The 12,283-nt window shown below is 41.7% G+C and overlaps 1 protein-coding gene across 1 annotated transcript; it reads right to left on the bottom strand.

Moving 5' to 3' along the window:
* Nucleotides 1-10,611, bottom strand: iqcb1 (IQ motif containing B1). Its single transcript, XM_086035712.1, has 15 exons — nucleotides 10,416-10,611; nucleotides 10,236-10,343; nucleotides 7,884-8,052; nucleotides 7,653-7,770; nucleotides 7,499-7,574; nucleotides 7,266-7,365; nucleotides 6,218-6,384; nucleotides 4,406-4,500; nucleotides 4,220-4,338; nucleotides 3,565-3,631; nucleotides 3,399-3,474; nucleotides 2,207-2,367; nucleotides 1,720-1,857; nucleotides 1,467-1,623; nucleotides 1-852 (listed from the first exon to the last, which is right to left on the bottom strand). Exons 2-15 carry the CDS (start codon nucleotides 10,339-10,341, stop codon nucleotides 599-601), a joined length of 1,803 nt encoding a protein of 600 aa, XP_085891838.1. The 5' UTR covers nucleotides 10,342-10,343; nucleotides 10,416-10,611; the 3' UTR covers nucleotides 1-598.
* Between the last annotated feature and the right edge of the window lie 1,672 nt (nucleotides 10,612-12,283).

The raw sequence follows: 12,283 nt of genomic DNA, 5'->3' as shown, positions 1-12,283 counted from the left end.
TTGTTGTGGGCTTCACGTTTTTATGCTCAAAATGTTAACGTGCACACACAGACACACAACAGGACTTGACAATGACAATGGGCATCCAGTAGGTTTGGGCATTGTTTGAATTGATGGTCCCGGTTATCGATGCCCAACCCTAGCATCCAGTCTGTTAGCTAATGAGTAGCACATTGGCTTTAATATTAAGACGTGTGCGTGGCAAAAGTGGGATTCTCTCATTGCAAATTCAAAAAGAACAGTAGTACTGTCTTACCAATTGTAACATTTCCTAGCTTGAAAAAATGTCAGCCAACTCCTAGCTAACAATAAACACGGCCGAGATCTACGGTTTAAATGCAGCTGGAAAAGAGCACATGCTTGGCCCGTGGCTCAGTCGGGATAAAATGATAAAATAGTTTCTAGCAAGTACAGTATGGTTTTAACACTTCTCCAGCTTGTTAAACAAAATCTTCAGACCTCTCAAATTTTGGGAGCGCATGGATTTACTTTACAGGTGCTTCAACACCCCCAAAAATGGGCTAGACACGCCTATGTTACGTGCCTGGATTTGGATTCCGCTCACGCAGGCTACTGAAATGTTCTCACAACTGAAATTTCAGTCCAGCACACAATAACCACTGTGATGGTTCATAATGTGACAGTTGATCAGCCGCTCTCCACTCCAACCAAGCTCCAGTTCCTCCTTTGATTTGAGTCCGGCGGTCGTCTCCCCAAGAGTCCGCCACCAGGGGAGCCTGTTGGCCTGCAGCCTGGCATTGTGGGCATCGCGGGCCCGAGTGGCGATGGTACCAGAAGGGCTAAGGAAGGATTTGATATCGGTTGCCGTGACAGCGGAGAGGGGTGGGGCATCTGCGGAAGAAGAGAGAGAAAATCATGCGATGACCAATGCAAGACTTTTCCATATTTTCCATTTTCTATACCGCTGATCCTGTTCAAGGTCACGTATGTGGTGGAGCCGATTCCAGCGAAAGGCAGACTATGCCCTGGAATGGTCGGCAGTCACTCTCAGGGCACATATGTTGACAGACGACCATTCACAATCTGTGTATCGTTCATTCTTTCCATTTTCAGTTCAATTAGAAAGAAATTACGCCCTGTGGCCTTTTTTTCCATTTCGTCTAAAAAAAAAAGAGCCTAAAATGAAAACGTGAAAAATCGGATTTTTTTTTTTTCCCATTTTTGTTGAGTCGAAAAAAATAAAATAAACGAATGTCACTTTTTTTCTACTGTCAATTGAAACTAAAAGAATGAATGATATACGGATTAATCACATACTGTCACTGAGTGGAAATTGAACCCACACTGCCTCCGTAGAAATCAGGTGAGTGAACCGCTACACCATCAGTGACTTCAATAAAAAAAAAAATTCAAATAAGATGTTCAAATTCTACAGATGCCATGGCAAGTGCGTCCTAACGTCAGCACAATCATTTCAAACAACATGGCAAAATACAAAAACGAACCTTTGAGTAGATCCAGCTGAGTGTGAGTGTGAGCCAACAGGGACTCCATTCTTTGCTCCTCCCTTTTTTGTCGCGCTCCCCGTTGGAGCAGCGCCTGCAGCCGCCACTGCACGTCGACGTGGAGTTGTTCGCATTGCTGACGACTCACCCCGCTTGACTACGCACGCACGCACGCACACACATTCAGGTATAAGCGCTCAGTGGTACAGTCCAGTGAGCCTGTGTACAAGTAACTCAAGGTAAAGTGCCTTACAGGATGTAGGCTGATGTATTCCTCCACCTGTCTCTTCAACATCACCCTCTTGCCATCTGTCAAACCCTTCTGGCCAATCCAGCAAGGCGCAGAGGCCAAGATCTTAGCTGCCCGACGTTTTTGGAGAAAGCGAAGGACCTGAACGATGGCACAGCCAGTCAGACTCAAGCTGGTATTCATTCTTGATTCAAGTAGGCTTGTTATCGAGATTAAAGAGGTAGCAATGGATACGTTCGTACTTCTTCCGACTCCTTTTCGAACGTGTGTGTGTGTAAGCGTGTAATTCATTACTAATGACTCTGTGGACTACTGGGTAACATCCTTTTGAGTTGATTTCATTGATGCTTTGTCTTCGGTTTGTATATTTGTCTGCTCTGTCTTATTCGTCCAACACAAGTGTACTTATAATACCGGTAACAGTATGTTTATTTTATCTGATACATGTTCGAAAATAAACGAGGAAAAAAAAAAAAAAAAACATGCGTACGGCTCTTTGCAGTGTCCTGGCGGCATCCTGCTGTGCGTGCGCGAGTCTCAATGCGGGTCGCTGCGAGTCAATGCGTCGTCTGGCTAGAAAGCCTCGCCAGGCGCTCTGGATCAACACGGCTGCGCGGAGCTCGCATTCTTGCAGGTATGGCTGCACCTGGTCTGGACAGGAGAGGAGTTAAAAGTATGTGTGACTGCGTGGGGGGGACTGTGTGTGTCAGAAGTGAGTCACGTGACTTGACTCGAGTCACACGTAAGTTGTCAATTTGGCTAAGACTCCACTTGACTTTGACTCGGTATTCATGGGGCTTGAAGTACATAAGTTGAATCTTGCCTGTAAATTTGGAAAGGGGCTCTTACGAACCCCAATTAAAGTTCAGTTGTTTTAGTAGTCTTTTCCCATTTTTTTTTTTTTTTTTGCTTTTTAGAGGAAGCCTGAAACTTTTGTGCTAACACTGACTGCTATTTCAAACCGTTCATAATTCCTTCAACCTCGTAAGGCCCAGTGCCCCAAAAAAACAGCCCCAACATGTGACACTACCATCACTACGCTTTATTGTGGGTATTGTGTTCTTCTGCCAATGAGCAGTGTTGTGTTTGCACAAAATATTCCAGGCGGAATTATGGCCAAATAGTTCCACCTTGGTTACATCGGTCCAAAACAAAATTGGAAAATGTGTTATGGTTTGATGAAACCAAGGTTGCCATTTTTGGCCACAATTCCACAATTCGGGGTTGTTCTTTTTTCAGGTGGAACTCGGGCCACAGTCGAGGTAGAGGGAATTATGAACAGCTAGAAATAGCAGTCCGTGTTCGCACAAAACCTTTAGTCTTCTGCTAGAAAGCAAAAAGAAAATGTCAGGAAAAGACGACTAGGACAGTCGAACTTTGTGGTTAATTAGAGGAACTTCAAATGGTGGCAGATGTGTCAACTCCCATTTAACATGAGTTTGAATGTGATTTCTGAACAGAGCCGCATCCCAGTTAAAAGAGGGTGTGAACACTTTTGCAACAAAAGTATTGCAGTTTACTTTTCCTATTGAAACGATTTGAAAAAAGGCATTGAAATTACAGCTGTTTTCAGATTTTTTTAATATCAAAACTATCTACTGTACCTATGACTTCCTCTCACCTCGTGTGTGTGTGTGTGTGTGTGCGTGCGTGCGTGCGTGCGAGTGTCCTTATGCACGTACCAGGAGGTAGACGCTGCAGCAGTTCTCTCTGCTTTTGATGAAACTTTGTCCTTGCCTGTTGACGCTGCAAACAGACCTGCAGGAACACACAATGCACACACACGCGCACGCACACACCGTCATCTTGGGTGGTGCAGGTGTGCGACTGCTACTGTATTTTTTTAACCTGGTAATTCAACTCCTCTTGCCACCGCTGCGCATCCCTCTGCTGTTGCTGTTGTCTTCTGCGAGCCCTGACAAACACACACGCGCACGTACTTTATTAACACCTCTCTAAACGTTTTTTAATGTTTGCTTAACTAGGACTTGGAGATGAATCAATTTTATTGATTAATTCAAGCCTATTTGTTGGGATGATTGCTTTTATTCATCCTTTTTTTTTTTTTTTTTTAAGCTGCTTCCGCAGTTCACAGTCCGTCCCCACTGACGGGCACTGCTTACACTAACAACATGGCTGCGAAGAGAGAAGAGCTCGTTTTAAAATATCATCATCAGTGTAGCCAACTTCGTGATTTGGTTGCTATATTGAGTGAATTTTACAACCCCTACAGCAACTAACGATTAACGCTCAAGAACGTGAGCTCAGTCTTTGTCACATTGTCTTGTGTATGACAACAAACAAGCCCTGTGGAAGGCAATCATAAAGTTAATTGCGCTGAACATCGACAAAGACATGGTGCCCATTTATGTTGCTAAAATTTGTTTTGAATAATGTCATTTGCCTTTTTTTTTTTTTTTTTAAAGCAGAGGAAAAAAGAAAAATCTGAGATTTTACTTTTAAGTCCAGATCAGCCAGCGCAACCTTTAATCATGTGACACACCTGAAGCGACGCTGCAGCATGGAAACCACTCCACCAAGACTCTTGACTCTACGTCTGGTCAGATACGATTTCCAGGCTGCCTGAATCACACACGCCGCTCTCACACGGTCGACAGAAGCCTATATAAAAGAGAAGGGTGTCAGCACAGACAGGCAGTTTGTGGACGGACCCTCGCAACTGACTCACGGTGCTTTCCTGAGACTGGGTTAGTGCAATCAGCTGATCTACTTCCTGGTCAAAGCCCCGTCCTCGCCAGTCTTTGTCTAACAGGCTGTCCAAACCTGCCAAGACAAAGGGCCAACCTCACGGATCATTGTGGCATGCGGCGAGACAAAAATGAGGACAGCAGTCTATAGTGTCATGGCAACCTTGGCCAAAGTCATATTATCTCCATAACAGATGTGAAAAATGGGCCAATACCAGCTGGATCCTAAACGGAGCAGGACTTTAAATACCGGTAGTTCATCTTTTATTTTTGTCATCCCTTGATTATCGTATGTATATTATGCCGAGTCTGGTTTTTTTTGGGGCAGTTTTTAATACTGAAATGACAATTATACTGGATTATGGTTGCTGCACAATAAAAGGCCACATTAAGAACAAACTTTTGATATTTCTATTCTGTTTCTGCATTCCACATAATACTTGACAGTTGGCAATATCCATTCATCCATTATCCAAAGCGCTTATCCTCACGAGGTGAGGTGTGCTGGAGCCTATCCCAGCTGTCTTCGGGCAGTGGAGTACACCCCGAACTGGTTGCCAGCCAATCACAGGGCACACATAGACAAACAACCATTCACACTTAGGGAAAATTTAGAGTGTTCAATTAACCAACCATCCATGTTTTGGGAATGTGGGAGGAAACCAGAGAACCCAGGGAAAAACCACATAGGCACTGGGTGAACACGTAAACTCCACACAGGAAGGCCGGAGCCCGGATTCGAACCCTCAACTTCTGCACTGTGAGGCAGATGACCTGACCAATCATTCACAGTGCCGCCGGTTGACAATATTTGAGGTAAATTTAATTCCACTTGCATAGCAAAGCATAAAGTAGACATACAGTATGTCGGGATTACATTTTACAAGGAGAATGATGGGTGACGGAAGGGTACCCGCGCTGCAGACGGACGCTCAATTTTTAGTAAAATGCCCAGCTCTGATAATCATTGCGGTCTGCGGGCACTTGTACAACACGTGTACGAACTTGTGTACAGCTGTTGAACCAAGATGGCAATAATTTGAGCAAAAAGCCCCGGCCACCTGAATGACTGGCGATGTTCAAGCATTTGTTTTTCAATAGTGTCAGAGAAGGAAGATGTTGTAAACATTCCATGTTAGAATTATTTTTTTATCAGGGTTTTTCATGGGTTTAATTTGCTTTCCCAATGCATTTTCGCTATGGCGGCGGTCGACTGTAGAGTAAATATACAAGTTGTTTAAAAAGATTTATTGTTCCATCTTCCGATCGGATCGGTGATCGAGTATCATATTTTTTCAAACCTTCTGATCACGTCAAGTCTAGTCGTGATTGTAATATATCAGCCACGGAAACGATTAATTTCTGATACAGTCATCTTTAATTGACATCTCCGTGAAATGATGACATTGAGCAGAGAACATTTCATTTGTCTAAACGAGGTGTGTCCAACCCCAGTCCTCGAGGGCCCCTATCCATCTTGTTTTAGATGTCTCCCTCCTCCAACACACTTGATTCAAATGATCAGGATTATTATGAGGCTTCTCAGAGCTTGCTGACGAGCGGATCATTTAAATCAGGTGTGTTGCAGGCAGGGAGAGATGGAAAACGGGCTGCATAGGGTCCCCCGAGGACCAGGGTTGGAAACTCTAAATATGTACCCCTCCTCGCTCCTCGGTTGATCTCCTCAATATGCTCTCTGGTGGGAGGAGCTAACGTGAACAGAGGAGCGAGGAACCAGGATCCAACAAGTTGCAAATAAACAAATGAAATGTCCCCAGACATCGCCACCTAACCTTTGAAGTTGAAGAGGAAGGCCTGAAGCGGCAGTTGATTGGCCATGTGGAGGATCAGTCTGACAGATGCTCCACCTACTGCCTCATCAGAAGTCACAGCTAATTGGCCGACAGCCTCATTGAGCAGCAGCAGGATGGCATCATCGCTTAAACTGGAGAGGAAGTCACTGTACACATGAGAGCGAAGGTGTTTTACTTGGACATTTTTGACAGTAAAAGATTACTTTGTTATTTCAATGAATTTCTTTGCTATATCACCAATTTTTAAGCGATTGTTGTTGTTTTTTATGGGTTTTTACAGTACAGCGATAGGGACATATTCCAGACCCAACCGCGACAGGTAAATATCCAAGATATAGAGATCGTATACAGTAAAACGAAAAAAATTTTCATAGTTACTTGACTTGCGTCCCTCACGCAGGGCTCAAACACATTTACACTTATTAAAAAACACAAGCACATAGTAAAATTATTTGAACACAAAAAAGACTTAATTGTGAGAATAAAACTGAGGTCTCGCGAGCGCAGCTCTTTAAATAAAAGCCATAACGTGCTTTCTTCACTCTTTTTATTTGTCACTCCCAGGTGGTGTTTACAGGAAAAATGACACATAAAAAGCAAACATCTGTTTGAGTAGTAGTTGTAGCAACTATATGCACAATTCTGTTTACCCATGTTGTTTTTTTTCCGCTTTATCTGTTCGTAAGAAATGAGAAGACATTTATTATTATATGGTTTGGTAGCTCTCACTTTGAAAAAGGTTGGTCAAAATGTGTTTTGTATTTGACTGCCAGACATTTTCAGACCCTCCTTTACCCTAAAGTTTGGGAAAAAAAAGAAAAAAAAATCGAAATGAGTTCCTGGGATTGAATGGCTGGACTGTGAAAAGATAAGTAAATTCGTCTATGCCAGTGAATGAGTTAAAAATGTTTTTTTACAAAGACTATCAATGTTTTTCACCCATTGCAATTGGTCCGGAACATAGCCCCTGTGATAAACGGCGGTTCACTCTATTTCATGTAGGTGTGTGTGTGCGTGCGTGCGCTACCTATTTGCTGTACATATATTAATCCACATCTGGACACAGAGCAGTGATATGGTGACCTCATCACAGTCCTGAATGAGTTCATAGCGGGAAGAACTGACAACTAAGAACATACGAGTGTCAATAAAGTAATTTCAGTCACAGTTGTCACAGCCAAAATCACATTTTTGGGACCATTATAAATGAAAGGTGTATACCTGCATATCATTATTTCCAATAATCAGCGGGGCACTCACCTTGCGCGGTGAGCTGTGCATGCGCTTGCAGAAGGCCGCTGACTGAGTCCATCACCTTCCTGAAGAGAGAGAGACACTGACGCCGCACACCGGCAGTTACACGTCTTAAAGTCCTGCGCGGTCGATGGGCAACTGTGTCCGCGCGCCACCTCACCTCTGCTCGCCTCGCAAGATGACTGGCCAACGACAGGAGGCCATCCATGACTGACGGCAGGAACAGCCTATGAAAAGTCTCGGACAATTCACCTGGCTCCACCCCCACACAACAGGAACTAAAGCAACAAGCATGCAGCAGAAAGTTAGATCGGAAGCGCCCTCATTGCGTGTTTCATAATCAAGTACAACAAAGAAAGAGAAAGTTATTGGCCTGTCGTCTGCCACTTGCCTTGTGAGCGAGGCAAGCGTGACGGCAGCTCTCCGGGTGCTTTGCGGTCTTTGGGGATCCAGAGTGAGGAGGGTGACGCAGTGGCTCAGGATACCGCTCTGATACAAAAGAGACTTGACTCTGGTCAGTGTACCGCTGTCCTTCTGCGGCGCCGCCATGTTCAGAAACTCTAGATCGAAGATCAAGATCCCATTTACTTTTTTTCCATTGGACTATTCCAACATTCAAAATTTGGGGGGGAATTGATGGTAAATTCAGGCCCAAAAAGTAATGGCAGATCGTACATCCTCGCCTCAGCAAGTTCAAAGAAAAAAGGGTGTAAAGAAAAGCAGAGCAGAAAACTGGAGAGAACATCAAATCGAACAAGAGGTTTCACAATCCACATAAATTTTCAAACGCCATTTCAAATGAGTTTGACATACCGCCAAAAGCCTATTGCTCGCGATGATGAAACGCCAGCCAAAGGCCGAGCTGCACTGTGTTTGGTTACGGAATTGCTAGTGACTGGACCACAAGTGAGTGACATTTTCTGAAGCTTACCCAATATATACACTCTATGTTCTTTGTGGGGAAACCCAAAAAAGTCGGAATATGAGACAAAAGTTCAAGAGTCCAGCTTTTATTTCCTTCTATTTACATATAAATGTGTTAAAAAAAAAAACTCAGGATAGACAAGGCAACTTTAGTTTGAAGTCATCCACTTTTCAAGGGAGCAAAAGTACTGGAAGGGACGTTTAAATCATAACATATTAAATCAACTTAAAGTGAGTAATATTTAACATTTGGTAGCAGAAGCCTTATTTGCAATCCCGCGACCCATTGACTTCACCAGACTTGTTCATTCTTCATTTGAAATGCTTTTCCAGGCCTTTACTTCAGCCTCTTTCAGTTCTTGTTTGTTTCTGGGGGTTTTCTCCCTTAAGTTTCCTCTTCAGAACTTAAAATCCAGGCTCTATTGGTTTAATGTCCAATGATTGACTTGGTTAGTCTAAGATTTTCCACTTTTTCCCCTTGATGAAGTTCTTTGTTGTGTTGGCAGTTTATGGTTCATTGGTTTGTTGCATGATGAAGCTTCTCCCAATTAGTTTGAATGCATTTTTCCGTAAAGTGCAAGACAAAGTGGTTTTGTAGACTTCAGAATTCATTCTGCTGATACCATCATGAGTTACATCATCAATAATCTGTTCCAATACTTTTGCTCGGTTGAAAAGTGGGTGTCTTAAAAAAAAAAAAGAAAAAAAAAAAAAAAAGGTGCTCTGTCCTTAGTTGTTTAACACATTAGATGTAAATACCACAAAATAAAACCTGGACTTGTGAACTTTTGTCTTATATTTGTCTTTTGTGTCTGTCAAAAATGATCTGAGCAAATTCGAACATAGTCTGAGTTTGGTAGGTTGCTCTCTTTATTGCAGCCAGCCACAGGCGTCTTCGTCTTTCACTTTTTTTCTGGGCTGGACTTTTTGGGAGTCTGTAGAATCCCTTACCGCTTTTTCCCCCTCGATTTGTACAGCCAACAACAACAAACGTATGCATGGCAAACGTCTTTCTTATTTTGCTGAACAGCAACAAATGAAGCAGTAGCAGCCGCGCCGGAGCATGACATCCAAAATGGACGCGGGCAGTGCAGTCTGGGGGATCCCTGAGACCTCGAAACGGTCTATAAATTCAGGTTGCTACTTTTATTTTATCTACCTTTTATGGCTTGCGTGATCTATTTGTTTTGGTATGTCAGAGATTTTTGGCTTGGGCGGTCTCCATTTCATCAATCTAACGTAACCCCAAGCAATGTTTGACTCCATTTCACCAATTGCATGGAGCCAGGCAATCACATATTTGTAGACGATGTTTCCACAGCCCCACACAGCAATAATGTGACTAATATTTCTGTTAAGGATGACAGAAACAATGCTGTGCGAGTCGCAGTCAGAGGAGGGAGAACACTCCTGGCCTCTCATTCATTAGGTTTACCTCACAGACTATTAAGTCATACAAAGAAAATAAATGTAAGACCTTCGTTCTTATGGCTGAATTTGACTTAATTCGTTATTTATAAAGATTTAAATTATAATTATTTCCTTTAAAGTGATATTGCTGGGCAATATCTGAATTTGCACATTAGCGATTCTATATTTTTGGGGGAAAACATAAGTTAATTAATGATACTTCAGTAGCTTTTTATTTTTTTTTACTATTTACTCAAGTAATTATTTGAAGGACTTGTACATGAATCAAATGATTCTTAAGTAACAGTACTCTTACTTGAGTATTTTTTTTTAATTTATCAAATTTACCCATTTGTGGTACCAGACAAACAAATTCAGTGAGTAATAGAAAGACAGAAAAAGGTCTTACGCTTTAAAGTATCATTCAGCAGCTTCATTTTGTCAGTACTGCTCAAACATGTGTCCTCCACTTGTCGCTTTAGGTGCGTTACAGCCTCCTCGGTCTGATCCATCATAACTGCAGTATAGTAAAGTAATCAATGGACTTAACGCTCAACGGGCCAACAATAACCCACCGTAAACCACTCACCTCTTCACGAAACAAAGTGGGTTAAAGTTAGCACCGTTTCAACGCTCCATTAACGACAACGAATGCCACACAATTCGCATATAAACGTACTTTAAAAGAGCCGTTTGAGATATTATTAGCACCGTTAGCTAGCCAACTTAGCTAAAGTGCAGAAAAACAATACCGTCATCTTTCTACGACTATCGATCCGGCTCTCTTGGTGGCGCTCCGTGATGACGCATGAAGCATTTAGGCGTCTATCTTGAAAGATTTTGAGAGGTAGAAAGTATCTGTAAATACATCACTTTTTAAGAAGATATACCTCAGAGTCAGACTATGATTTTCGTTGTTGTTGTGCTAGACATGTGATTGCCATTTGGTTCGGTCACCTAAAAGTTACATTTAAAAATATATATATATATACATTTTTTTTATTAATAAAAAGAGGGGGAAAGGTCGTGTACGTCCATACTGTTGAACGTACAGATAATATTTGAACAACAATTATTTTCCCCATAATGTACTACAAGTATTTACTTAAATTAAATTACTGTACAGTATATCTTTCCACTGAAAAAATGCTGTGCATCATTTACTCAATTTTAATTATTCAAGTGGTTGCACGAAATATAATCATCTGAATCCAGATGCATTTTTTAAGTGAACTATACTTCTACTTTAAAAATGTATCTGGATACAGATGATTTTATTAAGTTTTTATTTATAAGTATTATATTATATTTATATTATATTATTATAAGTTTTAAAGTTTTTATTACTTTAAAAATGTATCTGGATACAGATGATTTTATTAAGTTTTTATTTATAAGTATTATATTATATTTATATTATATTATTATAAGTTTTAAAGTTTTTATTAAGTAACTACTTGTAGTACATTATGGGGGAAATAATTGTCTTTTGTTCAAATATTATCTGTCTTACTCGTGAAGTCTTTTTTGCTATCCCCTAGTGCACAGGTGTCAAACTCAAAGCCCGGGGGCCCGATCCGGCCCACAACATCATTTTATGTGGGCCGCGAAGGTAAATCATGTGTGTTGACTTGACATGTATCTATGAAATTGTCTTCACTGTTAACACAACATGAGATATTGCAAGCATTTGTTACCAATCACGCCTTTAAAATACATTGATGAAAAATAATAGAAGAAACTATTAACTGGCTTCTGATTTAAAAACTAGTTATCCATCAATTTGTTGTGTATAAGTGGTAATATAAGGCGATCATACATTTATATGGGTTCACAGTCGTAACGGCCCTCTAAGGGACTCATAACTATGATGTGACCCGCAACAAAAACACCCCTGCACTAGTGTATAATATTTCTTTGCACTATAGTACGACTTGTGCATACTAGTAGAGAAACTACATGTTACTAGTGGTATAAAACTGCATTATTTGATGTCTGACTGCTATTAATAAAACTATGAAATGCGATGTGAACTAGTATATATTTTTTTTAACATCAGTGTCTCTGAAATGTCTATGTATTACTGATACGCTCTCTCTAGTCAAGCAATTCAGCGCACTCGTAGTACAGCTGCATGTTACTATCCATCCATCCATTATCTACCGCTTATCCTCACAAGGGTCGCGGGCGTGCTGGAGCCTATCCCAGCTGTCTTTGGGCAGTAGGCGGGGGACACCCCCTGAATTGGTTGCCAGCCAATCGCAGGGCACACAGAGACAAACAAACAACCAGACTCACAATCACACCTAGGGGCAATTTAGAGTGTCCAATCAACTTACCATGCATGTTTTTGGAATGTGGGAGGAAACCGGAGTACCCGGAGAAAACCCAGGCAGGCACTTGGAGAACATGCAAACTCCACACAGGGAGGCCGGAGCCGGGATCGAACCCACGACC

The sequence above is a fragment of the Filicampus tigris genome, chromosome 1 (genome assembly GCF_054856515.1).
Source record: "Filicampus tigris isolate MCC_2025a chromosome 1, RoL_Ftig_1.0, whole genome shotgun sequence".
In the NCBI taxonomy this organism is placed as follows: Eukaryota; Metazoa; Chordata; class Actinopteri; order Syngnathiformes; family Syngnathidae; genus Filicampus; species Filicampus tigris.
The sequence above is the reverse complement of the archived record's forward strand: the minus strand, read 5'-3'. Positions and strand labels throughout refer to the sequence as shown.